The sequence below is a fragment of the Eurypyga helias genome, unplaced genomic scaffold, assembly GCF_000690775.1.
Source record: "Eurypyga helias isolate BGI_N326 unplaced genomic scaffold, ASM69077v1 scaffold17947, whole genome shotgun sequence".
NCBI lineage: Eukaryota > Metazoa > Chordata > Aves > Eurypygiformes > Eurypygidae > Eurypyga > Eurypyga helias.
In genome coordinates this window covers 45,995-71,819 of record NW_010259991.1, presented here as the reverse complement: position 1 = coordinate 71,819, position 25,825 = coordinate 45,995, and the positions used below count along the sequence as shown (strand labels likewise).

The window sequence follows — 25,825 nt, the reverse complement described above, 5'->3', positions numbered from 1 at the left end:
GAAGCTGTGGATGCCCCATCCCTGGAAGTGTCCAAGGCCAGGCTGGATGAGGCTTTGAGCAACCTGGTCTAGTGGAAGGTGTCCCTGCCCATGGCAGGGGGGTTGGAACTGGATGGGCTTTAAGGTCTCTTCCAAGCCAAACCAGTCTGTGACTCTATGCTTCCCCTGCTCTTACAGTCACTGGCCTTGAGAAACCTCTGAGCACAACCAGCCCCAGTGATGCCACCAACCACAGACATGTCCCACCCCAAGATTCCGCAGAGCTGGACGTGAGACACATTGCTATAACATACACAGGTCACATCAGTGCCGAAGGTATCGCTTAGCACAAGCAGTACACAGATCTAGGCAAATAAAGGAAATGCTCATATGCAGCAGTAAGCAAAATTAGGGTTTTGTGTTCTCTTTTTTAGGACTTTTGGTTTCCAGTCTTTCTCCATCAGAAAAAATTGGCAGAACCATTCTGTTTTCCTCTTGAGAAGGTAACCACTAAATTTTAATGATCAACCACTGGTGATCTTGAGTCCTTACCTTTTTCAATTAATTGTTGGTTCCACATTAGGCAACCCCTGTGTGCTTATAGGTTTAACACCTCTGGGAAAATATTCCTGCACCTTCTCTACACTCCCAGGTGCTCCTAGAAACACTCATCTCTTGGACTGCTGCGCAGTTGTTTCACTCACACGGACATTTTGGGCATAACAGGAAACCACTTGTCCCAGTACAAACATTTTAATGCAATTTCATCGCAGGCAGATGATTGCTTAAAAGATTCACCATCAAGACGCTTTAAGAGAAGAGACAACGTACCTGCAGGCTCCTCCGTGCTGCTGGCAGCAGTGGTGGGGGGAGCAGCGGGGATCTCTGTGTGGGACAGCCAGAAGCAGATGGGAAAGGAGAGGAGACAAAAGAAGGAGGTATTATTCCAGATCCCAACGAGCGTGGCCCCTGCACATACTACATTTTCCCTTCCCAACCATGTCTACCAGCAAGGGGTGTTTCCCAGCTATGTCCACCAGCAAGGAGCCTTGCAAGAACCAAAGAAACCAGCACACCAGGACCATGCCCTCTGGGGAACTGGGCCTCACAAGAGGGTGTGGGAAAGGGTTTTTTAAACCAAAAATTTTGGCTTGTGGCTAAAAATCAAAGAAGATCTAGCCAGCCAGGTAACTGTGTCTGTGCCACAGCCAGCAATTGCTATGCTGCCCACACACAACCTGCTGCAGTCGCTAGGTCCCGGTTGGTACCCCAGGGTGAGGGGTGCTCTTGAAGGGCTTGGGGGGCATGTAAGCCAGGCAGGGCAGTGTGACTGCCTGAGGTGTGGTACCCAGCCCCGGCGGGCATGGGGAGCATTGCTGCCTCTCCCTGGCATTGGGCTGTCCCCTCCACACTGCTCTTCCCATCCATCCCTGAGGCAGTGCTACCACTCCTCTCCTGTGAGAGAGGATGCAGGTGAAGTATTGCATCTGTCTGCTGGGATGCAAGTGTTCTTTCGCACATTTAAAGGAAACACAAACACATCTGCTGCCAAGTCAATGGTCCCTGGATCTGGTTTGGGGCTGGCTTTGCATATCTGAAACCGCATAATGTTCTGGATCTTCATGCCCAAGTCTGACTTTCTTTGTTGACGTTAGAAAGGATGGACTGCAGATGGAGCGCATTATGTGCTCCCAGCTTTGGCAAGATGATGGCTTTTCCCCAGTGCACATACGCAGCTCTTACTACTGACAGCTTTTGCGCATTTAGGGCACAGTGCTGCAACTTTTGTGCATCCCTGGGAATCCTGGCAGGGGAACACCCTACCAGACCATTTTGAAAGTGGAATTTAGGCATGATCTTGAGGTCTGAATCTGCCTACTGCTTTTGCTCTCAGGAACTTGCCTGGCCACGGAGGCAGGGTTTGCTGGGGTCTGTTTGCATTGCAGTGCCATCAGCTTGTAGGGGTGCTGCCCAATTAGCATTAGATGCCTTTTTGAGTCGTTCACCCTCACGCAATTAAACACGGGCACCAGCCCATGTGAAACCCATGGTGCAGAGTCAGACAGTACATGGACAGCCAGCACAGCCATCCTGAAGCTAGAGGCTGGATGCGTGCTCGTGCCTGCTGGGTGGGCTGCAGTGCAGACAGACCCCACTGAGGTCTCGTTTGTTCCCCACAACATGATTTTTGCATGACTGTAAGTCTTCTGGACAAGGAAAATATAAGCAGTGGTAAATCAGAGAGTATCTGTGCTCCTTCAGACAGGGTGGACAGGCCCTTGCTAGCTGCCCTGTACCTGTGCTCTCCCAGTGCCAGACTGGAGAGCAGTGTGCTTAGGGATGGAGAGCAAGTGCTCTCCACTGCGCACGTATAAAATATCTGTGAACGGCATCCCCCCACACGTAGGATATGCTGACTGACATTTTTCAAGCATGAAAATGTGCTGCTTTGGGGTTTTCTAGGATGAGAGAATTGTGAGTTGCTCATATCCTCACTTTAAGTGCTTTAGCATCATGTGTGCAGATCAAACTCCCAACAACTGCACAGCAGCTTGGTAGCCAGGCCAGAGTGTTATTTGAAAAATGTTTCGACCAAAAGTTGTGGCCCCTTGGAAAGGATGTTTTGCTGTGACACAGACATGAGGGGCTCTCATGGGTGCCAGAACAGTGGCTGGGTTTCAGGGCCGGGGCAGGGCAGCCCTGCCAGGCTCATGCCAGCAGGCAGCTGTGAGCACGCCGGCTCGGCAGCTGGCATGAGCACAGCCCAGCTCCGAAAGCCTGGCTGGACCATGTTGAAATTCTGTGTCTGTCTTTATTTAGTGCAATGAATCCCAAGGGAGGTGATGCAAGGAACAATTTACCCTCTGATTTACCATGGTCCTGAGGAATGATTAATGATAAACCTTTGCGCATACTTGCTGCAAAGCATACCGGAGCCATGACTGTAGCATCTTGGGGAAACAAGCATCTGGTTTGAGCTCTTGCCGTCCCATTGCGACACAGGGAAGAATGAATCTCAAGTGACCAAAAACCACCCTGGAATGTGTGTTTTCTTCAGCAGAAGAAGGTGGAGAAGGGGTATCTGCCCCATAATTTGGCAGTGGCTATCCTGAGAGGCAGATGGCTGCGAGGTAATAATGCAGGAGCAGACTGTGTGTTCCCAATAAAGACTTGATTCTTTCAACCTTCACTTTTCCTGTTGGGCCTTCTTCCCCCTGTTAGCAGCAGAGAGTCAACTTCAAGGGGAACAGCCTGCCCCTGGAATTGTAATTTTGATGCTTGGTTTCACTAGCGCCGGCAGAGACATCTCTCGCAAGGTGCATGAGCTACCAAATGATCCAGCAACAGCAAACCCAGCAGGCAGCAGAGAGAAGCTGAAGCATGCCTTGCCGGGGCAGTGCGTGCCCGACAGGCACCAAATGGGGATGAGGATGTTTGCAGAGCAAATGCTGCAGCGGAGAGGCTTCGTGAGCTGTACCTGATTTTAAGCAGCCTTGGGAAGGCACACTAAAAAGCAAACCCAAGGAAGCAAACGGTAAACCAGCCCATATTTCTGGATGGGTTGTGTGAGTGTAAGATCACCTTTAGCAAGCCCAGTGCTATCGGCTGTGTTACCGTGATGGCAGCTCCATCAAACCAGCAGCTCCTCTGATTTGAGCTCTGTGCCAGTGCAGCACAGCCTGATTTTACGGAGGAAAATCTGTATGTAGCAATTTGCCTTCGCATCCAGACCTGATATGGTACCCCAAAGCAAATGTGCTCTCCGGGCACCTCAGCTCTCCAAAGCAAAATCACATCTTTCCTCAGGGATACTGGCAAACTGGGCTTCACTCACACAACCTACCCAACACAGCAGACGAGCTACCTGGAAGCTAGGGACGAATCTGGGACTCCATGCTCTACTGCGGGCAGTGGGGCTGGTAGGGGTACCCAGGCAGCCCTCTCCCCCAAGCACTGCCTGCCGGCACGTATTCGCTGGGTTTAGTAGCCACCCAGGCTGGGCAGCAGCTCCTGCGGGTTTATAAAGGTTAATATTTCTAATCTACAGACATCAGAAGAGCGATCCACCTACTTATGCAGGGGGCAATGGGAGATCGGCTTTGCTGGTAGCCTTTGGCACATCGATTGCACGTGATGCCGGTGACGCCGTCTTTACAGGGACATTGGCCCGTGGTTTGGTTACAGGTTTGGCCGGCAGCGCCCACGGGATGGCAATCGCATTCTGTGGGGGGAACACACAAGAAGAGAGTCAGGGGGAGAGGAGTAGGGGCGCAGGCAGCGTTGTGGTGTTGGTGGGGAGCAAGACGAGTGCCACAGGTAGCCAGCAGCTCTCCCAGCATGGCTCCACCTTCTCGGCAGCCGGTGCCAGACCTCCGACAACCATCCCGTCCAGCCAGCAACTGCACTGACCTGAAACAGAGGTGTCATTTGGCAGAGAGGGTCTCTTGGGTACAGAGGAGTTAGCACTCAAGAGGGGATGGCCCAGCCACAGCCAGTCCTGCTGCGGAGATGGAATTGCAGCCAGGACATCCTGCCCAGGGCAATGAGCGCCCTACGGATCCCGAGGGGCAGCATGGGGTGTCGCTGCTCAAGGAGACCCACCCATGGACATTGCAACTACCTCATCCCACAGGTACTGTGATCAAGAGTTTGCAGGACTGGAAGAGGAGGGGAGCAAGAAAGGCAGCACTACTTGGGAGTCTGGGAGCCACAGCACCCGCTGCCCCCACCCCAGCCAGCTTGTACCCTCCCTGGGCTTCCTGGAGCAGTGGTGGGGCTGTAAGGAAGAAGGTACAAAATCCAGGAGCATTTCATCACCCCTGCAGCACACAGGATCTCAAGCAGGAAACAATTGCTTTCAGAGATGTTGGGAATTCATTTCACGTGCACTACAGGAAAAAAACCCCACTCTCCTTTCAGTGCTTTTGCTCGAGCCCTTCCCCGCTGAACAGCATCCCTGGCAGCTGGCACCACGGGCGCAGGAAGGAAATGCCCTTGTGGGATGCAGGCAGGCTGGAGGACCTGCTGTTCCCGGCCAGATGGATGGAGGCTTGTCGGCAGAGCTGGGCAGATGTGAAGGGTTTGGCAGGGGATGTAAATACTGCACTTGAAATCATTCACCATCTCATTTCCCACAGTGGGACTTACCGGCGCAGCTGTTTGTTAAAAAAAAAAGAAAAAAAAAAGGAAAAAAAAAAGCAAAAAAAAAAAGCACCGGGGCTTGTTATCATCACTGCTCCAAAAGGATTACGACCTCGCACATTTGTTAACAGCCCTGATTTCTAAGAGCTGCAAGCGCCGTGCCAGACTGTGGTCTGCCCCTGCTGAGCGGTGGCAGGGAAAGGAAAGCTTTCCTTTTCTTGTGCAGCATCCTCGGGAAGGAGCCAGCCAAAGCCCTCCCTGGGGAGCACTGATCCTGCTCTCCTTCTGCCCCTCAGGGGAGCTGCCTGCCAGAAAGAGGCTTTGGGGAAAACCTGCCCCACTGTCCAAAACCTGGGGGGAGCTGATCTGTGGGTCAGGACCAGTGCGAGTGTCCCCACGGGCTCCAGCGGCTGGACTTGGCTTTCAAACACCCCCAAATCCCCCAAACTGAGCATGTCACTCCCACAAGGGTTTCTGCTGGATGCCACAATGCTTCCTGGGTTTTCTTGCACCCCCCTGGCTCTAAGGCACCCTAAATCTGCCTCATCTGGGGACGGCAGATCACACTGTGCACTCATTTGTGTTGGGTGTCCCAGTTTTGGTGTTTGGCTGGAGCTTCCCTCCAACCTTCCCAGTACCATCCTGCACCAGCAGTCCCCAGTTTGACCTTTCCTGGGCAGCAGATCCCAGGCTCGTCCCCATCTCAGCAGCGTTTGGATGGTGCCTGGATGGGAAGAGATCAAGCCTTGCCAAAACCTGATGATTTTTCACACAGGAGGGGAAAAAAAAACCAAACAAAAAACTTTTGCTTCTTTTCTCCTCCTTCCTTAACACTTGGGGGTTTTGACTAAAAGTCCTACTCTCCCCCTCTGTGAATGAGCCGCTTGCAAACCTGCCTATAGTGGAAAACTTGCTTTTCTATCAAACCCCGTTTTGACTGGAGAAGTGTTAACATTAAATCAGCGTGGCTGGCGATGAGCGTGGGGAGCAGAGCAACGTTTAGGTGGGAAAACCTGCACGCTGCAGCCCTAAGGGATGGCTTCAATATTGCTGGGGGAGAGGAAAGAAAAACACATGAAGCAAGAGCCTGAAGAAGGAACAGGGCAGAAAAGGGTTAAAGAGGAGCAGAGAGGCAGGAGCTAATACAAAAATAAGCAAATCAGGGAAAGGTTACACAAGAAGAGGCAAAGGGCAGGAGGATGGGGAGGAACATGCCTCATGTTTCAGGCGTCCCCTCCGGGGCTGCTGTGCTGGCTTCAGGCATCGCCTGCAAACCCCCATCCTGTGAGTAATCCTCCCCCACGTGAACGGATCGCACTGATTTCAGAGGGACTGCTTGGACGGCAGAGGGAAAAAAAAGAAGGGAAAAAAAGCCTTTGAGAGGCGTAAGATTTACAGAATCAGGCTCTTGGAGGACGGGCTGCAGAGCACAGAGCGCGCTTTTGGACACCACATAAATAAATAACGATGCTGCTGCTTCCTTCCCTCATGAGGTAATGCCTCCGCACAGCTTGTCCAAAGCTGCCGTGGTTATTTTACAGCCGTATCTGTCTGAGGTTGTCTACTCTCTCCCCAGGCCGGGCTCCTGCGAGGGCTCTGCAGCACGGGTGTGAGCCCTGTCCCCACGGCACACGTGATGTGCCCAAGGTCACAGAGCAGACAAGTGGCAGAGGAGTTGGGACTCACCAGGCTTTGGTCCAGGACCTCACCAGGACAAACCCCTGGCTGGTCACTGATAGCTCCCCCTGACACGCCGTGGGGTAAGTCCTCTCTGGGTGCAGGGGTGTTCGTTCTGCCCCTGGGCCCCAACCCTTTGTTGCAGCACAGGACCCTACAAGTCCGGGATGACCGCCCTGGGCAGCAGCGCTCCGGCTCCTCGAACGCCTGACCCCACTTTGACTTTTCTATCTTCCAGAAAACTCTCCAAATCAGCAGCAACTCAACCGTCCTGGCACAGGGAGGTCTAAGCAGTGTCTGCAGATGTACTTTGTCGTCCCTGTCCCGGAGGAACTGAACCAGTGCCAGCAATTAGGAGCAATTAAAGGCTATTTGCAGTTCCCTGGCCAGTGCAAACACTTGAAGCCAGCAATTACAGGCTCTTCTCCTTCCTCAGCCATGGAGTAGCTGGACTGCTGGTGGTTAATGCTGATTTTTCCAGTACAGTTCAAATTTCTTTGGGTCGTAAACCCAAATTAAAGGAAGACTGCACTCGAAATGCAAAGCGGGTGCGATTGGGGCAAACACCCCTTTGGCATCCTCACTGCCTTTCTGTTAGGAACCTTTTGGTTCACAAAACGTTGTGCCTGAACTTCTCTGGGTGCAAGTGTTTGCCCATCACCCACCATGATGCAGAATATCGACAGTCCCCTGCATTGAGAGAGCAGAGACCACAGGAACCTCGCTGATCAGGAAAGGAGGGTGCCTGGGACATTGTTAGAGATAATAAGGGGGATAGCAACTGATTGATCCTCTGAATCCTCAATGCCTTGCTTCAAAGGGTCACTCCATAGAGGAGGATGCAATGGTGGAGTGAGTGAGATGTGAGGACCAAACAGGAACGATGCCGATACAAGAACATGGTGTGTCTTTAGTCTGCTAGTTCAGGTGGCATCAGGGGAAGGAAAATAGCTGTCATGATTTAATTCTTTCTCAAAATCTTTAAGAAAAATCTTTGATGAGTGTCTGTGGCAGAGCTGACCAGGAATTACTAGTGAAAAATGAAGAAATTTCCTGCTTAAAAACCTGGCTGTGGAGGAGAAAAGAAGGAGCAAGAATATATGGTGAGGTTTTAAGGGGGAATGAGGGTAGCAATGGGGATGCCTCTGCCCACAAAAGCTGATTTTTTTAATATAATAGCCATGCCCTGGAAAGCAGGGAGCTAACAGCATTTTTGGTGACCACCTTGGCTCGTCCAGACGTGAGGAGACCACGTAGGTGTTCTGTAACACCCAACCACACAGGCCAAGTGGGTGAGGGGATAGCAGGCAAAAACCAGTGCACAGAAGGATGCATACTTGGAAGAAAGGAAAACGGATCATACACGCTGAAGGGTCCCAATTAACTGCAACCACTCCAGGAAAAGATCTAGGAGTCAATGAAACATCTGGCTGATTGCAACGGAGCTCAGAAGAGCAACAAGATAGGTTGTATTATGAAAAGGGTAGAGAGTAACACTGAATATAATATCCTGACACCATAGAAATCAATAGTGCATCCTCAGCTGGGAAACCGGAGTGAAAGGCATGGAGAGGCACCCATCTGAGGGCGATGGAAAAGATTAGGAACGCCTTGCCAAGAGACGATGGAGGGATGCCAAGTAATGCACAGCACCGGGAAGGTCAGACAGGTGCTCCTCTTCACTGGTCCTTAAAATACAGGAACAAAGGGACATTCAACACATTTAAAAGGCAACCTTTTTCAATGATAAAAGGAAATGCTTCTTTCCACTGCACGTAATTAACTCGTAGAACTCATGCTACGAGACACCATGGCAAAGGCCCAACAGGATTAGATAGGCCTATGAATGAGAACATCTGTAGTTACATTAGCTGGGATTAATATATATACGGATATAAGCACTCCATGCCAGCTACTAACTGCCTGCAGTTAGGAAGAGATTTCCCCTGGGGCCATGCTATTGCAAAACTGTCTATTGTAGAGTTTTATATCTCTGTCTGAAGCTTCCAAGACAAGCCACTATTATATGCACAAATCTGCTGAGGCAGACCACCGTCCGGTCGAGCACAGGCAACGGGGCATTTCTGTGCTTCAGCTATTTGGCTCGTTTGGGACTAAAAAAATACCTGAAAGCGATTCTTAGGACCATGTATAAAAGGATGCAAAATGCGCTGGAAAAGTGGCTGAACTTGCTGGGGCTGTCTCTGACCCGCTGAAAGTTGACAACATGACAAAAATGCAAATATTTTGCCACCCCTGAATTTTGGTCAGAGGCATTCCCAGCTGCTGATCTTCCCACACACACATGTGTTGAAAGGTAAACAGAGGGATAAATCTTCAGGCTTAGCTCCCCTCGAGTGTGACATTTTTTGAGATGGTACCTGAAAGGACCTGTATTTTTGGAGAATTAGCATCTTCCTGTTGTCGGGGAAGCTATTTCCTTGGGATGTTTTCAGAATGATGAAAAAGCTATTTGACTGAACAACAGAAAAAGGCTTGGTTTCACGGGGTGTCCAAATTTCCTCTTGTCACACCGTATCTGCAGTGATAACATAGGTCGCAGGGTTTCCAGATTTAAAAGCTTAAAGTGTGACCGCTTCACCTTATGCCATGCACTAAGCTGTAATCCAGCAATGCATTAAGATGGAAAAACACACCTTAATTTGCCATAGTCATTGATGAAGGTTTCTGTATGGAGAAGGAACCTTCTTCAGGAAATCATGCTCAGTTTTAAGTATGAATTTAAGTCCTGCATAGCCAATGCGCCTTAAGTACCATTTATATTTAACCCTGCTTTTAAATGCTTTTCCAGAATTATGGCCAAAATTGTCTCCCTTTGGTTTCTTTCCTTCTTTTATGCAAAGACTCCAACTAGAGTAAAAAATGTAGCTACAGAATCTTTCTACTGGAAAAAAATGCACCAAAATCAACTTCTGTGTGTGGACGCTTTGATTCTGACAATATTTTAAACAGCAAAATGTCAAACCAACTCACATTTGCCTGTAGCTTTAATAACGCAGCCCGCACCATCCTGATGCAGTAAACATATTTCACTTAGTCTTATGCTTTAGTATTTAGAGGTATGGTTCAGAGATTATTACTTAAGGACTTCTTTGTAGTTGTAGTTATTTTTTTCCTGATCTGCTGCCTTTGGTAACTCGGGTACTTTAAATCCTGGCTCCAGCGAACACATCTGGCGGGGAAACACACAGTGTGGGAGGCTGCTGGGGTCAGTCCACTTGTGCCCCAGTAAGTGTAACCCATCTCAAAGGTGACCCCAGCCTTGAAGCTGTCCTGGAGACCTGGCCTGGGCAGGCTTTTTTCAGCAGGTTTGCTTTGGCTCCTGTCTTTGGAGAAACAATTCAAAACAACCGATGCTTCTTCCTTTGGAGACATGCCCTGGCTATTTGTCCGTGGGTGAGGAGAGTTATGATCTGTTATCTGTACAGCTGAGTGCTGCGGAGAGGTTTATGCTGGCTCTGGGGATGGGACCCTGCAGGGATGGGTGAGAGTGTATTTAATGGCAGAGCAAATCCCACAGATTTATGTCACAAGGAAGAGAAACTGTGGTATTCAATGTGTACCCACCCAGCCTGGCCCCAGCTAGTTTGCTAACCAGAAGCAGAGGTTGAAACATCTCTGTGTTAACTCTGAATACTAATAATGGCTTTAAATATTAACTGTTAACTGCTTTGCAATGAGCTCGTCAGCTTGTCTGCGATATTGTGAACTGGATTTAATTCGCCAAAGGATCATGTTCACACACAATGTCCCTTAGCACATTCTCTTGGAGATTTAAAGTTTTCTTGCCAGCAGAAAATGAATTCCCTCTTTTATCAGGCAAAGCCAAATAATCTCTCGACATTTCACAGTGTCCCTCCTCCTGCGCCGCTTCTCAGGGCTCTCCATTTCTTCCTCCTGAACTGGCACTTGGGGAAGCCAAGCGCTTTGGTGCCCTGCGGTTTGGGCCAAATTTCACAGATTAAACCTTGTCTTTGTCTTCTCCGTAACAAGTAACAGACGGGGCCCACAATGCCTCCACTGAGCAAGAGTCGCCGCTAATCCAGAGGGGGCTTTGAACCACTGTAATAAATCCACTTTTTGGGCAGGCGCACTATGGGCAGGCATTAGCGATACAGACAATAAGACAATTATGGCAGCACTTTCCAAAATGCTCAAAAATCCTCTTGTTAAAAAATTGTTAAAAATTCCTCCCTTGTCTCAGAGTTCCACCTTTCGGGTGATTGCAGCGGAGCTGGAAAAGCTGCCAGGGAGAGTGGTGGGGATGCTGAGAGATCCCAGCATGAAGCATTGGTGCTTCCTTCACCCCGCTTTGCCAGCAGGACCTGGGTTTTGCTGTGGAGGATGTCACCGCTTTTATTTTTCCATTGAAAAACGACAAGTCTGGTCACAGATCCCCAGGGGCAGCTCCGGCCAGGCAGAGAGGAGCCGAGTCCCTGAGCATGGTGTCCTCATGACTCTAGAGCAAAATCAGGCTCAACCTGCTCTCATGGGAGACACTGCATGAGAAACAGTGGGTTGGAAAATACTTTCATTGAGGGGAAAAAAAAGGCAAACATTTTCTCCTCCTGATGCCTTTTTAGCCTAGCTCCTGAGGAAATGAAGTCCCTGCAAGCACATTCTCCCACTAATAGATTTTCAATCAAATCTGGCAGAATAGCAAAAAAGTCTCAGCGATAATGAGGTTGCCACAAGCTTCACAAACTGAGGCAGTTCGGTAGATGAGAGAGAAACCGTAGAAAAGTTTCAGCAGAGGTGGAGCCCTTTGGTGTGCACAGCCTTTATCAGACACTAAAGCATCCACCGTCGGGAGCGTCCCCCTAACACCACAAGTGCCTGCTAAAGAATTGCAATGAGAGCTCCTGGGGCACGAATCTGGGCCACTGATCGGTGGTGCTCTGGGAAGTGTACGTTTAACTGGGAAATATACTTTTTTTCTATGAGAAAAAAGCCTTTTTGTATGCTTAAAATCGGAACAGGGCACTCGGGTGAGAGGGACTGAACTTTGGTTTAATGTTCAGGACCTGAGAGCCTGGAGGATTTTTCGCTCTCAAGAACTCATCTGAAGCAGGAAGTTATCTCAACAGTTGGAAAATATTTACGGAGAAGGCAGATTATTCATTTTCTTCTTTTCTTGGAGATAAGCAAAGGTCTGGCTATGCAAATCAATTTAGCAACTTCTGTTCTGAGTCTGAGACTTGTGATGGGGAACTGAGTTTTAGTCTGTTGTTTGTTTTTTTTTAATAGAGTACAAATTCCCTTCTATTGTGTCACACCCTGTCACTTCTGAAAAACCACAGTCCAAACCTGCCCTTCAGAAGTGCTTATAGATGTATTTCTGCTGAAAAACCAACCCCAAACCACAGTTTTGAAGGTGGTCGGCCCCAGACTGAGGCAGTAAAACTCCTCTCAAACACCATCATTGCAAGGATGGGATTTTTCAGAAATGCAGAGTTTCTGTCAGGGAATTGATACTGTCTAAATTTTCCTAATAAGCTAGATTATCCAAATGTCTAGCATGGATTTGGGTCTCAGCCACGAGCTGTATCTCCTCTCTGGGGTTGCTGGGGGAAAGGTATCTGGGCTGCAGTGGGGAGCTGAAGGTCCTTGGGAGGATCTTTGGCTGAGCCTCCTCCATCGCACATCTTGGTTCCCCGGAGTCAGCAGAGCATCCTGCCCCAACCTCTGAATCTCCACACAGTGCTGGCAGTTTCTGCCACGGCTTTTCCCCTTTCTGGAAGCTCTTGGCACTCTTTCTCAGCTCACCCATTCATGGGTCTGTTCTCCCCTCCCATGCTAAAAGTGGTGAAGGGCTCCTGTTGCAGCGAAGATGCTCCTCTAAAGCAGCTCATTTAGTGTCCTTCTCCTGGGAGGTGGTACTTTGGGTCCTGGTTTTACTCATCTGGGGGGAAGAAGCAACTGGTGGGTGCTTTTGTGGGAGAGTGTCCATGGAAGCACAGTTCATGGGGCATCGCCAGGGCCCCGGCTGCATCCCCCCAGGAGCAGGTGCTCTTGTCAGGGCTGGGGACACCAGAATCACATGTGAGAGCCATGGTGCAGGGTTTGTGGTGCAGGTCAGGGCCCTGACCTGAGAGAACCTGTCTTGTTTAAGTCCAGATGTCTTCTCTGCCTGTTTGAAGGTGCCCCTTCCACACCTCCCCTTCCCCAAATGAGCTCTGTTTCAGATTTGCCTTTAAATGCAGGTTAGTCTCTGCTGATTCAGCAAAGTCCAAATGATGCTCCTAGAAGAGAAGGGAGCTCTGCCGAGAAGAGCTCTGGAAGTGCCAATGTGGCTTTTTTGGAGAAGAAAAGGTGTCCAGACCAAGAAGTAGCCCCCTGCCCTGGGCACTGCTGGGGTGCACAGAGGTCTGCCCAGCCCAGCGTCCCCAAGAGCCCAGGCCTGCAGGGCAGCCAAGTCATCCAGCAAAATGCTGCTGGGTGGGAGCAAGATGTGAAATTATTGACTTCCCTGGAGCTTGAAGACAGCTGCAGCTTAAGGAGATTTTTGGCATGGAGGTGATTTTGCTCTGATCTTATCACAAGGCACAGGAATACCTCTCTCTTTTTCTTTTTTTTTCTTTCCTCTCTTGATTTTAATTTTCTTTGTTGTTGTTGTTGTTGTTGTTGTTAATGATCTGATAAGCCAACTTCTGGAGACTCTAGCAGACCAAAGACCCCCAGCATGTACACTTCAGCTGGGATGTGGATAACAGAGCCTCCTTGCCCACAGTGATGGTCTGCCAGACCCCGGGGGGTATCTGGGAAGGCAGCAGGATTTTACCTTCCTCCCAATTAATTTATACCAAAATGGAGAACCAACCCCAGTACTGGATCACTTCAGGGACAGATACACAGAGAAGCAAAAGGTATGACTGTTTCAGATCATGGGTGGCTACAAACCTGAAACCGGAATGCGACATCTGTGGTCCCTAAATGTGTTCCCCTGTGTTTGGCATCATCCCTGTGCACTGCGTGCAGGTGGTGAAGCTGCCTAGGCTGGGCGAAAGGTCTGTGCATGGCTCCGACACTGGGATTGTTCCTCACTGATGGCTCACATAGATCAGAATTAATCAGAAAGTCCTTGGAACTGGAAAGCATGAATGGAAGGGAGAGCAGGATGAAGACTGGCACATGGAGACCCATCTGGCTTGAAAAAATTAGAAAGTGTCTCAATCACTGGGATTGCCACAGGAATATTCCACTGCTGCGACACAGCAAATTCTTCCCCCTCCAGCTAGCACAGAAGCAGCTGCTTAATTTGACATAGCTGCTCGTGCATCATTAAAATTGTGGATATTTGAAAGCTGTCATGGCCAGGTAGACAACTTGTGCTGAGCTCAAGTCTTCATTTTCTTAAAAAAATCACTCCTTTTCTGAGTTTTCCCACTACGAACTCAAAACAGTTTAAGAGTTTCTGTGATGGTCCTGTCCCTTCTTTGCTTTGGGACCCTTCTAGCCCAAGCAGGTGAATGGTGCAGCTCTGCCCAGGGTGCTGGTGCTGCTGTGGAAGTAGCAGCACTTAGTGGCAGTGGCACTCAAGACTCTGGCGCTGCCCCAGGACAGTTCCACACCGTGACCCGTGAGCTTGGGACAGCTTAAAGCTGCATTTCTATAAACTTTCTCTGACTGGTTTGTATGTGTCTGGGGGTTGCTGATGACAAGGTTTAGATGTAGAAACCATAAATCAGTGCTCAGCACTTGGAATAATATCAATATAAGGAATTATGGAGCCTTAGGGAAGGGGGTGACAGGCCTAGTCACTAACAAATGCAGTATAGAAATACAGCTAGAAAATTATTCTCAAAACAGTGGAAGAGTATGCCCTATGGAGAAAATAAAGTCTGTGTTTGGCAGATCAATGACTTGAAAGTTTGGAGTTTCTCCAGTGATGTGATTTCTGAGAGGTGACCAAACCTTGATACAAGAACTCGATCCAAGCCCTGCCAGAACTATGAGCTGGCTCACCTCTCATCTAAACGGTAGCTCCAGCTGGTCTTCAAAGAGGAAAAAAAGAAGAAAAGGAAGGGATGGAAGTTCGATAATTAAGGACAACTCCCTGCAGAAGAATTAATAGAAAGTCTTGCCTTGGACTTTGCCTTGTGAAACCACAAATGAGCTGGACGAGAGATGGGCATCGCAATGAGGTTGCTCTGGGGAGAGGAGCATCCCTCTTAGGAAGCACTTCACCTCCTCCTAAGATACCAAGAGTGGATCTCCTGCACTGATGCCCAGCAGTGGTGGGGTCCCTGCAGCGATGGGAGGGAGCCTGTGGGAGCTGGTACTCACTGCAGACAGGAAAGGCTGGGGACAGGAGCCCTGCCAGGAGCCACCACCGGTGGACCTGCTGCCCTGGGGAGCCCTGCTTTAGGGGCTTCAGACAGGTCATTGCTATGTCTTTGGAATGGTTAGGTAGGAGCTTGCCTACCCCCTCCTAGCTGTGGACTGGGGACCCTGGTGGCAGGGGACATCTCCGAGGCTGGGGGGATGCTGGCCACAGCTGAAACCTGCAGAGAAGCCCCATGAACAGGCTGACCTTCCTGACCTACACTGGGACACGGCTTGTGGGACACCAACCATTACGCCGGTGGCAGTGAGCCCATCCTCAGCCTCTGCCATCCAACGTGGGGTTTACCCCGTCTGCCTCCTGCACCCCAACTTCTCACGGGGCTCCAGGGAACAAGAAGAGGCTTCCCCTCCCCTGGCTTCAGCCTTGTGGAAACGAGCTCTCTGCTCTAAGCTGGTCATGCAGCTCCCTCTATAGTCAGTGGAGAGAGGCGGGGGACTCGTCCCACGGTCCCTGTCACCAGGACTCTGCTCTCCTCTCCAGGCAGCACAAAGAGCCAAAGGGATTCGGATGCCTTAGTCGTACCCCCCTCCAAAACGCCTTCAGCTGGATTGGAAGAAAACCTGCATCTGCTCCCATGAAATCAAGGACCGGAGGGTGAGCCCCTGGGGACAGCACTCTGCTGCTCCGCTTGAACCCAAACTGTCTCCAAAAAGCAGATGTCAAAGTCTTAAGCCTTTGCAGGTACAAGCCAGGATGGGCAGGTAGGCTGGGAGTGCCCTTTTTTCACACAATCCATTAGATAATCCTCCAAGGCAAATGGAAAAGTCTGCCAGGCTCGGCATGGGTGTGGGGGTGCAACGGCGCTGGGGAAGCAGACGTTCCCATTTTTTACCAAAACGTTGAGCCCTGATGAATGTGACCTCTCCAGGTGCCAAATCCTGCCCCTCCCAAGGGGTTTACGCTGGCAGCCTCAGCACGAGTGCATTCAGAATGCGTATCGTTTGTCATCTTTTCATCAAAAAGTGTGTAAATCCTTCCCCTGAAGTGCAGAGCTGTTTGACAGCCAGGCTATAAAATCCTGCCGAGTTTCTGTTCCAATAGAATTACATTAGTGCCAATAGTCTGGCAAATATCAGGAGTGAATTTAATCAAAAGAACTAACACCAGGGCCCTGATTTACAGTGGGAAAGCAGAAGGAATGGGAAGCAGGGCTTCAGCGTTTTGGGAGCTCTTCATGCTGTCACAAAAATCAGCGAGAAGAGAGGAAGAATTTGCCCTTCCTCTGAGTTTTAAAAGATGAACGTTCAAAATTTCTTCTGTCTGGGATTTTGTTGTTTCTCGGGATAGCCCGCACACCTAACGGGTGTGTGCAGGACCCAGGGCTTTGATGTATCTGCCAGAGCAAAGAACATCCTACTCCAGCTCTCGCTGAGATGAGCCCATCCATCCCCCACAGCAGAGGACCGGCACTGCCTTGGGACTCCTCCAGCCCGCGAGTCCCCGTCCCGGGCCACGCAGAGATCAGTTGTGCGGTCTGACCTCAAAATGCCGGAGGAGCCCGAGCCCTTACTTGAGTAACTGGTGTCCCTGGGTTTGCCTGACCACCCACCCGCAGCACAGTCCTCCTTCAGCTCCCAGTTCCAGCCTGGCAGGCTCTGGTGCGCACCCAGCGTTGCCACTTTGTGCAATATCCCTGCTCCATCTGTCATCAATTCCTTCGCGTGTGGTTTGCAAACTTCATGCCATGCTCTGCCTGTTGCGTGGCTCTGCGGCAGGGCATCTCTGAGCACTGGCAGCTCCTTTGCTTTTATCATTTTTGCAAGGAAATAACCAGAAGCAAATGCACAGGCAAGGAATATGGCATGGCTGCATCACTTTTAACGGTCAGGGCAAAACTCATCCTTAAAACCCAACTTCTGACGTCACCTGTGCTGCTAAGGCAACTTCAGAGCATTAAAAAAATCTTTTGATTAAAAATTCTTACAGGTTTGGCTATTGGAAAGCCAACCAGCCCTCCGTCTGGGTGGGAGGGCGCTGCCCTTCTCCACTTTCTGCTCCCCTTATGCTGGCTGAGCCTCACACCATGCCCTGCCACATGTACAAAAGTTTGTGGCTTTTTTTTTTTTTCCTCCAGGTTAAAAAAAGGTAGATGTAATGCAAACATTTCTTCAATGTGATATTTTTGCATAAGTACCAAACCCAACCATTTGAAATAATGTGACACGTGCCCCTTAATTTCCTGACGTTAGCTGCGTTATGAATTGGGGTACGTAGCCTCGTACGTGGGATGGAATGAGAGATGAAAGGAGTGAGAGGAAAGGCAGTTTAGCTGGATGTGTCTGTTAGGCTGAATTAATGAAGTTGAATTAATACCAAAATGTCTTCAGCAGCTCCTTCATGGAACTTTTGCTGTGAGTTTGCCCGAGCTCACGCAGGCTTGCCAGGGTGGTGGGGTGTGCTGCATGCCTCCTTGGCAGCTCTCTCTCGGCTCACAGGGCAGCGGTGCTCTGCTACACGCGTTTCTTTAAACGTGGTACGTGCAGGACATGAACGGAGCGAGGCGATGGGTGACAGAATCAAGTCTTACAGAGCAAACAGTCTGCTGGGTGAGATGAGACATCAGGCAGTTGTGAGGGAGATGGCAGATGCTACAGGATGGTTAATTCCTTAATTCTAAACACATTTGGTCGAGATGAGACTCTGGGAGAGCTTTGCCCATCGGCAGATGGCTTGGTGAGATGACAAATTAATATTGTTATCAATGGAGAAATGGCTGAGGTTGTTAGATGGTAGGGTTTGTTTTTTAAAAATGCTGGTTTTCAACATTTATTCCAGAACAGTCCTTTAATCGGGGAAGAAAAATAGAGGGAACATAAAAACGAGTTTTCAAAGGAATGCCTTTGCTGTAGGAAACTTCATTTCGCCTGCTTTTGTATAGGACGGTGGATTACGCCAACAATAAACCATTCCAACTACTGTGAAATTGTGCTAATAGCCTGCGAGTCGGGGAGCTGTTCATGCACCAGCATATTTATTACATACCTTTGTATCTGTTAGCTCCAATAGCCACATTTTTGTTATAAACCGTGGGGGGTTGGAGAAGTATTTAAATTTGGCAATCTCAAATTTCAAGAGCGGGAGCAGTTCGAGAAGGCAGGGGGATGAGAAAAGGACAATTGCAAAGAGCATTTAATAGAGTGAATGACTGGGAAACTCAGCCTTAAAACACTGCGGAATGCCTCGTGAAGGCCAGCTTCTGTCTTCCCCAGTGCCTGCTTGGGGAAACTGAGGCGCGTCACGGCTCTGAGGTTTCCAACCTGCAGGTACCACCCACCATCTGGCTATGCTTTTTGGGCAAGATCATCATGTTATCAGTCTCCTCCAGCCACAGAGAGGTTAGCAGGAGTGAGGGGTCGGGGGACAGCAAGGATAAATAGACAGGAGAGGGGGAGCGGGCTGCCTGGCTGGGGAGGAGAGCTGAGAAAAGCAGGAGCGAGGAAGGTCCTGGGAAATGCCGGGGTCAGTGAGACAGAGAGGGTTCAGTATAGACATCACTGCCAACACAGGGCAGGGGCTGCCTTTTCCCGGGATGGAAAAGCTGGGGATGAAGAGGGGACAGATCTGCCCTGCCCTCCAGCTGAGCATCCTCTCCCCCACTCCGTGCTCCCTGTGCTGATCCCAGAGGACTTAGATGCCCAGTGACCCCATGTCTGGGAAAGAGCGCTCCTCTCTCCCAAATTCCACCCTGTCTCCAGGAGCTCCCATGCTGGGGAGGCAGCCAGGATAAACCAGAGCTCTGGTGAGAAGTTAACTGTGCTTGAGGAGGGGTGGGAATGCCCCCACCGCCCTGGGACTCCAAACCCCTTTCTGGGAAGCAGGAAGGTAAATGAAGATTGGGCTCTGGACATCAGCAAACACTTCTGCGAGCACATCACTGCCCAGGCCGGATGGATGCCTGCACTGCTGCCCAGCCCTGCTCGAGGACACCCCACGCCTTTTCCACATCCCTTTGTTTGCCTTGACCCAACGCACTTTTACTTCGGCTGCAACCAGGCCGTGGAAGCAGAAATACGAAATTTATTACGACATTTATCCACTCGGGAGCAGGGGGCAAGACACGGCCATTCATGGCAGGCAGTTCGATGCCGGAGTCACAGTCTAGCCAGGATGCTTGGCATCAGGGCTGGCATGGAAGTGGTTCAGCCCCCCAGCACCTCTGCCTTCTGGCTCCTGGGACACTGAAACGGCAGCTCCTCTCCCTCCCCAGAGCCACGGGCTGGGTTCGCATACCACCAGCCCACATGTCGGCTGAAGCTGTAGCTTGTTACCAGCCTCAGCACAGGGCGGGTCGAAAACGTCTCGTTGAAATAATTTTTACAAGGTGAAAAAAGGGGGAGTAGGGCCGTCTGAAGAAGCAATTTCTTTTTCTGCTTTGGCAAAGATTGTCTGTTTTCAGTGGAAAAAAAAAAAAAGTATGAAGAAGCGTTTTCATTAAAAAACTGAAAACGCTGAAGACCCAAAACTTTCCAGCCAAAAATACCCAGCTCAGGCCAAAAAGCTTTCCGTTTCTTGTTGAAATGAGTCTTTAGAGAGAAAAGAGCTGAAGTTTTCTGCGGGAAACCCCAACATCTCCTAATATGACTTTTGAATGTTTGCTTGATTTCTTCAGCTGCGTCTCAGGTTCAGGATTTCTACCTCTTCCAGCAGACAGCAGGGAGTTAAAAAAGTTCATTTGCAGGATTTGCTCTTACTGCTGCTCCCACCCCAGCTGAAGCCCTGCTCACCTGTGGCCCTTCACCTCCCCAGCAGGGGAAAAAGAAACCTCAAAAAAATCTATTTGCTGAACTCAAAATCAAGGTTTTTTTCCCATTTTACTGTCTGGCCTCATTTTGTGTGTGGGTTAAGTGCTGCCCGTGTCCCCAGCAGTGCTGGGGGTGAGGGTGGAGGGTGGGAGTGGGAGCTGGGCATGTGGAGGAGGTTGATTTATAGATGCTTCTTCTAACCCTGTACCTGGGATTTTGTGCAAAACTGCTCTTATGTGTGTGCTGGCCGAGTTAGCTGTGGCTAGCAGAGCAGGTGAAGCATGGTTTTTAACAGCTAAATTAGCTCTTTGAAGCTGAAATGATTTAAAGTCATACCCAGCAGTGAGGACTTTTTGTATTTCGGTGGTCTCATCCTCACCAGGAGGCTGGGGAGTCCACGGTGAGGTGATGGCAGGGAAGTGAGGGCAAGAAAAGGCATTTTAAGGGCTTGTTTTGGGAGAGGGAGGAGCAGGAGGAGTTAGGCAATAGCAGGAGCTGTGGAAGCAGGAGTATCAGGAAGGGATTGGAGGAGAAGGAGGCGTGTGGTCCCGTCCACCCCACCCTGCCCCAGTACCTTTGCAGGCCTTGCGGTGGGAGATGGGCTTGCTGAGGTCCCGGTAGAAGCCCTCCTTGCAGTAGTGGCAGTGCCGGCCCGCAGTGTTGTGCCGGCAGTTCAGGCAGACGCCGCCGCTCTTGCGTCCCGACAGCTTGTAGAGCTCCATGTTGAAGCGGCACCGCCGGGCGTGAAGGTTACAGTTGCAGGCTGTGAGGGGCAAAGAGCAGAGACCATCAGCGTCTGGACCCAGCCACAGAGGTGCTGACCCCTGGGGAGCCCATGTGCCTGGGGCTGGGCACACTCGCCAACCTGCCCGGGTGTCCCGTCACAGCCAGACTGTCACAGGATGGGATGCTCTGGTGGCACCTCTGGCTATGGGAAGCCATGGGAAGCTAACCCACATCCCTCCTTGACCAGTGCTATGTGGTGAGCCCAGCTTTTTGGAGGGGAAGCTGAGGTCACCAAGACCTCATTTCACCATCGTTACTTGCAACAAATGTGCCTTTTGCCTCTCCCCGTTCTCCACGTGGATTGAACGCTGGGTGCAGGCCGGGCTGCATGGGCAAGGAGCCCATCCGTGGTTAGGAAACAGCAACTCACAGCCTCCTGGCTGCTTCTCCAGCTCTGTCACAAGCACTTTGCACCGTGCGAGCACCGCTCATCTCCCTTCTCATCTGCTCTCGCGCCGGGGTACTTCATACGGTGCTACTGCTCGGTACAAAGCCTCCCCAGGCTGCTGTGAACCCCTTGCTTCCCAACACCCTGGGTCCCCCTCTGTCTGCCCCGCGGGAGAGGGGGTTTCCAGCATCACCTGCCCTATCTTCCCAGTATTCCCACTCTCGCTATTCCCAACACACACGTGTGTGCCTGAGCTCCAAATATCATTTCAAGACCTCCCTAGCTAGCTTCTTGCCTGGCTTTCCTTCCCATGCTCGGCAGCCACAGCGCAAGGCTCTGATATGCGCCTGCAGCCCTGAACGTGTCGATAAAACCTCACCTCTGCCTCCACATCTCTCACCCTGCTGCTGTGGTCGGCCTGACACCCGGTTAGTCAAATACCATGAAGCCCCCCTCTGCTTTGATTGCATGTGCTGTGACTGGGCCTGCTGGGAGATGTCCAATTTCTCCACCATATGCAGCCTAATGTCAACACAGGGGCTATTTTAACAGGGGGCCTGTGCAAAGGACAACTTAAGGACTTCAAAAGCTCGACCCCTCGCATGCCTCTCCCCAGAGCTGTCATGGGGACATCAAGAGGCTGTTGCTGGGGCTCTGTGCTTTGCTGAGAATTTTATAGCTTGTTTTCTTTTCCCTTTGCTTTTATTTGCTCTTCACCCCCGAACAATGCATCTGTGCAATGCCAACCCACAGCTGGGCCTCGGCTCGGCATGAAGGTGTCACGGCTCTGGGCTTGTCACCTTCCTTTTGAGCAGAGACATCTTAATCCCTCATTCCTTCCTGTTTACTTTATGGTGCTTGCCCAAAACAAAGACATGCTATATTTGCTTAATTATCAAATTTCAGCCCAGAAAATTACAGAGCAGTTGTGGATAATTTCTCAGGAACAATCCCCAGCTAACTATGATGGGAAAGCAAAATCCTCCAGACACGTCCACCAGCAGTATGGAGACCACTCTCCCCGCACTTTGCAATTCGAATTCCTCTGGCTGACGTGGTGAGACCCAACCTCACATGCCCACCGTTCCCAAATGCTGGCAGAGCAGGAGAAACAGCCACCAACATGCTGATGGTGAGAAGAGGGGCCCGAAAGCGGTTTGCCAGCCGTGGGAAAGTGAGATTCCTGACACCAAGTGGGGCCACGACTTTGAACTGCGGTTTGCCTTAGATGAGCCCACCAGCCTCCGGGTGCATTTGTCATCTCCCAGAACAGGAGAGGGCCATCTGGGAGGCTGGAGACACAGCTCCTGAATGCAGAGGGAATTGTTGGTTTTTAGATCTGGACAGTCCTACAGACACATTTGCTGACGCTGCAAGCACACTTAAACAGCCTGTTTGCATCGAAAAGAAACGCTGGAGCACGCATCAGGGCACTTTCTGCTTCCTTGTAGGTTTTTCCCTTCCATCTTAATTGCAGGAAGAGCCCTCTGTGCTTTGCTAGGAGCACCCAGCAACCGCTCAGCTATGGTATTCTGCTTTTCTTAAGGTGTGCGGAGCAGCCTCTGCCAGCACAACGGCTCCGCGGCACTCAGCGCTGGGCAATAGGGGATTAGAGGTGATTCTTGCCCTGCAGAACACAGGAGCTAAGCTTTGGGAAGGAAGTGGTGGTGTTACTAAAGTCCCAGTCCTTGTTTAACATAAAGGCAACCGGGATGCTGAGATTAGGCCCTTGTCTGGGGTGCATAGGAGGCACAGGGATGAGGGCTGGTTCCCCTGTGCGGGGCAGAGCCTTCCCCCGGGCATGGACCAGCCAAAAGGGACACCAGGGCTGTGATGTGGAGGATGTCCACTTGGCTATAGCTACCAAGGCAACACCTGCATCAACAGGATCAGCCTCAGGACTCAGCTCAGGCCGAGGAAAAAAGATATTTAAGTCCCCCTTAAACATCTTCCTGTTCAAAGCCTTGAGACTCACTAGCATCTCTGCATTTGGTGCTACAAACCATAGGATTTAGTCCTTGCTGACCAACTCAAGGAGACATTTCTCCAGGGGGTGGCATGGCCTTACAGAAGACCTAGTTCTTCCCTGGAGCTGGCAGAAATGGATGTTTTCCAAAGAGCATGAAAGCTCACTTCCTAAAACTTGTATTTTAGGAGATCTGGATTTGGTACTCGAGTGTTTTGCAAGATTGCATTGGCAAATCCCTGTTTAAAATTCAAAGCTGAGCCCACCCGAAGAGTGAGTGGAAATCTTCACATTTCTATGGGTTGCTTGATAAGCAGAAATGTTTTTGCAAAGCCAGGAAAGCAGAACTCCTGGGATTTTCTCAAGGTCTTTGGAAATATTTCAGCTAGTCCCACCAGGGCACAGCTGTGTGGGAATGTGGAGGAATAAGTAGGGTGTGCAGAGCTGCTTGCAGCCCTGTTCCCGGGATCAATTTTAAATTGATCTCTACAGAGATGAGAAAATCCAGTGTTTGGAGAATGGAAGAAGCTGAACCTCACAAGAAGTTGCAAGGAGCTGCCCAAAACAGCCATCCCTGCCCTCATCCAAAGTAAACGACTTAAATATTGTGTATGCCTCAGGATATAAACCCTCCCAGAATGGAGGGAATGAGCTGGGAGAAGGTGTGGGCTGGACAAGTGTCTCTCCATGCCCAGTGTCCCTGCACTTGGTCTTCCTGGGAGCTTCCTGCAAGCTCCTTTCAAGCAGCCAGGGAGTGATGGCCATTCCACCACTGTGATTTCTCAGCTTGTCTTGGCTCCATCAGATTGGCCTTGGTTCTGGCCTCGCCTTCCACTTGCACTTCCCGGGCACTGAGGGTGTCCACTGAGCACCAATCACCTCCAAACCCCACAGACATGGATGCTTTTCCATCACTGACACCCTCTCGATCCACCTGCTTGTGCAGACAGAAAAGGCCAAATTGACCCAAGGAGCGTGGTTTTAATTGAAATTACTGTCTCTTGTGCTTTCCCTGAGTGCCTGGGTCCTGAGCAGCCGGCACTGTGCCCCGCTGGCCACCAGCCAGGGCTAGCTGACAGCTTCATGTGTAACCCAACGTGCTTAGAGATGCCCAATGGGACAGGCTTGGTCTGACTGAAGGAAAATAGCCATCCTATTTTTTCCTGACAATAGCGCATAGGGACGGAAGAATTAGGGCAGTGCAATAAATGACCCATCTAGGCGTCAGAAAGTCCTTGCTGGGGACGAGGCTGGGATGCATCATCGTGGGATCCTCAGAGAAAACCGGCGGTGGGGGCCTGGCACACCACTATTGCCGGGAGCCAGCTGATGGGACCACAGGGACCCGGTAGCAGATTGTGATGCTTTAGGATCTCAGCTCTGAATCTGTGCACAGACCCCAGGTGCCACGGGCAGGGCATGTGGCTCGCCCAGCCATATTTTCCCTGGACAGAGGCTCTCAGGAAATGCTCCCGTCCACCCTCTCCCTCCCCCGATGGTTAATCCCCTGCTGTGCTAAAGCTTTTTGCCCATTCCTAACATGAATTGGCCTGGCTTTAATTTCCAGCCAGTGGTTCTTGTTTTGAATTTCTCTGCCACAGTAAGTGGCTCTTTAGCAACCCATCTTTTCTTTCTATGAACGTCTTTGCCGTCTGTAATAAAAACGTCTCCCCAGTACTGGCATTACCTATGCTCCCCACGCTTTGCTTTTCACCCAGTAGAGAAGACACCCCTGCATAGGCTGCTGACCCAGAGAAGAACCAGCTATTGGAGAAACATGTGCCAGGTGCTGAAACCTCTATAATGAAACATTTTGACTCCAGTTGCTTGGCTAAGCTCAGTCTTCTCCTCTCTTCTTATTTTGCCAAGGACCCCACTAGCCTTTTGTTTGCTGACTTTATTGCACACAGATGTACGAAGCTCCATCAAACACTCTCTACCTGGACCGCCAAGCTCCAATATGAATAACCAGATGCCACTTAAACGCAGATGTTCAGAAACCTGGAGAAGGTCAGAGCAGACAAACGGAAAGCTGTGGTTTGGACTACAGCAGAAGCATCTCCACATCACAAACACTGACTTGGTCAAATGAATCCATCGAAGAAGGTCAAGGCAGGCAGGATTTTCCATTTGGGAGAACGAAAGGAGATACATGAATGGGAGGCTCAGGCTGGAGCTGTGCGGTGGGAGCTGTGGTTGTGGTCTTTTGTGTTGCCACTGTGTCCCCCGGGCCCCGCATCCCAGCGCCCTGCATCTCCCAGGACGCATTCCTCTCCGCTGTTTTCATTCAGCAATGACAATGCTGCCTTTTCAAAAGACCCCACCCTTCCAAAACTTATATTTTGGCAATTTTCAAAATGCAAATTACTTTTTAAACAAACGAAAACCCCAAAACATTTTGTTTTAATTTTTGCAAACAATAATTTGGGGGAGGGGGGAAGGGAAAGGGGAGGATAGAAGCAGCCAGGGGCTGAAAGTAATCTCTAAATTTGACTTGAATTTATGAATAGTCTCAGTCTCCTTAAAATTGTCCTTTTCCCAGATATTTTTTTTGCCAGAAAATTGCTAGCTCAGCCTGAGCCATTATTTCTCTTCTGCGGGAGCAAGCCTCACGTCGCTGAGAGGGGCACCCTGCCCGTGCCCATCTGGGGAGGGGCCTTGCTGCCAGGGGACCCCTGGAGATATCTTCAGGGATATTATTTCTGAAGGACATATTGGTCAAGGAAACAGCCACCCTTAAATCAAAGAGAGGGAACAGCTCCGATGGAGCAGTCAGA

At 50.4% G+C, this 25,825-nt stretch overlaps 1 protein-coding gene across 1 annotated transcript in view; it reads right to left on the bottom strand.

Moving 5' to 3' along the window:
* Positions 1 to 810: 810 nt before the first annotated feature.
* LOC104512041 (netrin-1-like) overlaps positions 811 to 25,825 on the bottom strand; it is a gene marked incomplete at both ends in the record, with an annotated part of 25,884 nt that continues 869 nt past the window's right edge. Inside the window, 3 exons of the mRNA XM_010154870.1 lie at positions 811 to 864; positions 4,052 to 4,201; positions 20,483 to 20,671. Of these exons, the coding sequence (XP_010153172.1) occupies positions 811 to 864; positions 4,052 to 4,201; positions 20,483 to 20,671 (393 nt within the window). The remainder of the gene's footprint in view (positions 865 to 4,051; positions 4,202 to 20,482; positions 20,672 to 25,825) is intronic.